Source organism: Rutidosis leptorrhynchoides, chromosome 8 (assembly GCF_046630445.1).
Source record: "Rutidosis leptorrhynchoides isolate AG116_Rl617_1_P2 chromosome 8, CSIRO_AGI_Rlap_v1, whole genome shotgun sequence".
Taxonomy (NCBI): Eukaryota; Viridiplantae; Streptophyta; class Magnoliopsida; order Asterales; family Asteraceae; genus Rutidosis; species Rutidosis leptorrhynchoides.
In genome coordinates this window covers 247,357,171-247,361,516 of record NC_092340.1, presented here as the reverse complement: position 1 = coordinate 247,361,516, position 4,346 = coordinate 247,357,171, and the positions used below count along the sequence as shown (strand labels likewise).

General features: G+C 38.8%; 1 protein-coding gene across 1 annotated transcript; it reads right to left on the bottom strand.

Moving 5' to 3' along the window:
• Positions 1–654: 654 nt before the first annotated feature.
• Positions 655–1,467, bottom strand: LOC139864082 (uncharacterized). Its single transcript, XM_071852668.1, has 3 exons — positions 1,340–1,467; positions 904–1,243; positions 655–810 (listed from the first exon to the last, which is right to left on the bottom strand). Exons 1-3 carry the CDS (start codon positions 1,465–1,467, stop codon positions 655–657), a joined length of 624 nt encoding a protein of 207 aa, XP_071708769.1.
• Between the last annotated feature and the right edge of the window lie 2,879 nt (positions 1,468–4,346).

Genomic DNA, 4,346 nt, shown 5'->3' with positions numbered 1-4,346 from the left:
AACTTGTTTCTTGAATAGTGTGAACTACCGAATTGTGCTCTCGTTCTCGCTCTTCTTTGTAGAAATGATCGTGAAGTGCTCTGATAAAATCTTGAATGCGTTCCTCCAGTAGCTCTATATCATTATCTCCTCTTTGCAGGTAACGATGATTTCTCTATTGATAGCTTTAATTCGATCTTTTAAACGAGGTGTGAATTCAATTGTGGAACAGTGGATGGCTTCTATTATTTTCTCAAATTCATCGTTGTCATTGATGAATGAGATCATATCAGCGTGGCTTGTTATGACAGGAACCGTGATTGTCTCTGGATTTGGCTCTTGAATTGATGACCACGGGAGAGAGCGAGAGTCAACAGGAATGTTGTCATAGTGATCTTCCTCCTCATTGCTATCCTCCGTAGCAACATCCGAATAGTTGGGAATTTCTACCACTTCAGTTTGCGAACAGGATTCTACTTTATCCTGAGGTCTGGCTTCTCTGCTAACGGGATCAATTTCAACATCTCGTAAGTCAGATGGTTCCTTGGGTTTTGTTTGGAAATGAATAACCATGCCATTATTCTGATCTTCTGGTTCCATCTGCATGATTTATTCGTGATGTTGCTGAGTTTCTTGGACTACTTCAGTTTCTTCTTCTAACATATCCTCTTCGTATTATGTCTCTTCTATTACATCCATTTCATCTTCTGAGTCTTCTTCTCCCTCTATTTCTTCTTCGAGATCCTCTTCTTTCATTTTTGGGTCTTCAGCAGGTGGCTGAAATTCGTCATCGGAAGTGATTTGTCCATTGGAAATAGTGAACATTTCTTCCTGTTCATAAAGACAGGTTAGTCGGTCAATTTTGAAGCTAACGCTCTCCCCATGCGGTTGTAAGATTAAGGTTTGATTTTACACATCAATGACAGTCCTAGCCGTATTCATGAATGGTCTCCCCAAGACAATTGGTGTGTTTAGATCTTCCTTAATATCCATCACTATGAAGTCAGTAGGATACAAGAATTTGTCGACTTTCTCCAAGATGTTCTCAACTATGCCTTTAGGATATCTAATTGTGTGATCGACAAGTTGGATAGTCATTTTGGTTGGTGTTAAGTCTCCTAGTTCCAATCTCTTATAGAGAGAGTAAGGCATAAGATTGATACTTGCTCCTAAATCAGCTAAAGCTTGAGTGGTTCCATATTGATATACTGAACATGGAAGAGTGAATCGACCATTATCTCCGAGTTTCATTGGTAAAGAGTTCCTGAGTAACGCTGAGCATTCTGCGCTTAGTGAGATTTTGTTGGACTGTGGTATCCTTTCCTTTGTAGAGAGAAATTTCCGTATATACCTACTCTACTTCGGAACTTTTAACATAGTGTCCAAGAATTTTCCATTGAGCTTAAAGTCCCTAAGTCTCTCAAGGCTGTTCTTGAGTCTTCCTGGGTAGGGTACACGAACTGAATTTATCTCGGGTGGTTTCCGCATCGTCTCTGCTTTCTTCTTAAGTCTTTCTAATCTTCTTAGAGGGGTCGGTTCTTCCTTCAGGATGATGGAGTCTATTTGCTTTGCTTCTTCTAGGTGAGGATTTTAAATGGTATTTCCAGGCAATCTTCCTTGTGGTCGAGTTTCAAGGCATTGGGATAACTGTTCGAGCTGCGTTTCTAGACTTTTAAGCAGAACCAACTGATTTCTCATGAGTATCTCTGTCTGGTCTTGTCTAGATGCAGTTCTCTGATTTAACTATTGTTATCCTTGAATGAACTGACTTAAATGATCATCTGTTCCGATGGTTGGGTTGGTTGCTTTTGTGATTATAGTGTTTGAAGAGTTATCCTCAGCTGGAGGTCTAGTGAGCAAAATTGGTTGGTCGAAGGTTAGAGGTTGTGGTTGTGGATAAGGTGGGTATCTGTAGCGAGGCTGAAAATGTGGGATGTTTCTTTAAAATTGGGTGTTTCTGGATTGCTGATTAAATCCGGTGTTTTGCTGGCGAGCAGGGTATTGGACGTAACAGAGTGAACTGACAGGGTTTTCGTACTCAACTGGATAATCTTCAATGAGTGGCGTTTTGGTAAAGTTAGTACATGATTGTGCCTGGTTAACTTGTTGCAGTTGCGTCTTCAGTTCTCCTAGTTGCTTTGCCAGAGTTTCCATTTTGTCTGTGGGGGTTTTGATGGCTTCTGTTTGATTATTAAGTGCGGATAGTGGGGCAGATGATGAAGGTTATTCACCACTATTCCAGTCATGATGATGCATTGTCATATTTTCGAGCAGGTCCCATGCTTCAATTGCGGTTAGGTTCATCAGATTTCCTTGAGCTGCTGCATCTATCGTCGTCCTATGGCTTACCGTAAGACCATTGTAGAAGGTATAAATTTGGGCTGAATGTTCTAGCTGGTGATTAGAACATTTCTTCAGTAGGATTTTAAATCGCTCCCATCTGGTATACAGAGATTCATCACAACTTTGTTTGAAGTTGATGATGTCATTCTTGAGCTTAGTTTGTTTGGAAGGAGGAAAATACTTGGTTTGGAATTTTGTAGTCATTTCCGTCCATGACGTAATGGAGTCATTTTCCAATCCTTCAAACCATGTCTGCACATGATGAGTGAGAGAATAGGGGAAAAAAATATAGCTGGACTATATCTTGTCATATCCCTAGCTATTTGTAGGAAATCGAAAGAGAGATAATGTAACGACCCGGCTTTTTCGACTTGCTTTTGTGCCTTGTGTTTTTGCGAAACTGCGTATTTGTGCGTACAGTGTTACTTTATACTCTGGAAACTTGATTTACGTGGTTTACTTCTATTTATATGTTAAAACATGCCTTAGAGTACGTAGGATACATAACTTGATCATTGGAAGCCTTTATAACCGTTAGTGTTATTTGACGTTTCGAATAAACCGCGAACTTGCGCGCACGTTTAACTTTTGTCATAATCAGAATATTATGACTGCGAAATATTAATTATTATTTTATAATAATAATTACCTGGGTTTTTGGATGCTTAATTACGCGTAGTAATTTAATTATGCACAATAGTTAGTCTTGTTGGACTTTCTACCTTGTTGGGCTCAAGCCCACCCTACTCTAGCTAGTGACCCAATTAATTAGCCCTTGTCCATGTCATCAATCCTTGTCAAATTCCTTGCTTATAAATACTAGCCCTTGTCCATGTCATCAATCCTTGTCAAATTCCTTGCTTATAAATACTAGCCCTTGTCCATGTCATCAATCCTTGTCAAATTCCTTCCTTATAAATACTAGCCCTTGTCCATGTCATCAATCCTTGTCAAATTCCTTGCTTATAAATACTAGCCCTTGTCCATGTCATCAATCCTTGTCAAATTCCTTGCTTATAAATACTAGCCATTTACCTCTCATTCAAATCACTTGCTCATCTGGTTTTCACACATACTTGTTCTTTCTTTCTTCCCTTTCTAGTATTGCTTGTAAGTCTTCTTTTTCTTCTTCTTTTCCTTTCATTTTCGTGGCGATCATCATCATATTATGGAGATCAAAGTTCCTTTTAGCTTTGATCTTGCTTATATCTTGTTGATTCAAGCATGAATCTTTCAAGAACATGGAAGATTCAAGCTTTCTAGCTTTGAATCTTCACCAACTTTGTAGATTCATCTTTCTTTTACTTTAATCTTGTTATTTTGTTATAAAGATTCAAACTTTTGTTTGTTATCTTCATATATCTTAAAGATCCAAGCTTTATGCTTCAAGATCTTCAAGAACACTAAAGGTTCAAGCTTTCTAGCTTTGTGACCTTATAAATTGTGTGAAAGGGATCCAAGCTCTCTAGCTTAGGGTTCCATCACCTCTTTTGACTTGGATCATGTTCATACTTGTTTGATTGATGTAAATTTTGTAACTTTGTTTGTAAATAGGACTTGTAATTGTGTTAAGACTAAGGATATGATGTAACCTTGGTTCATCATCCATCTAAGACTCTTAAATGAGTTGTGTTACCACTTGGTCTTAACATATTGTGTATTGATGGTAGAATCTTGGTCAAAAGTGATGCTAAACCATCAACGAGTTGTACACTTGAAGCTACAAGCATCAAGGATGAGAACCGTGATGAGCATCAAGCACCAAGAACCTCACCGGAGCACTTGTCCACTGATTTTCGTATCTGATCAGACCACCTGGGCTACTGAAAAGTTTATTTTCAGTTAGTTCGGTTCGATTAGATGATTTTCCGTTTAGGCCTCGTCTTAATCCGAGTTACGGTTTAGGATTTATGGCCCTCCGAGAGTCACTACACCCTATTAACGTTGTGCTGAAATTTCTGACCTACTCGCACTTAAACCGTCGCCACGGTCAAAAGAAGACGAGTTAGGTTCTGAAAATTGGT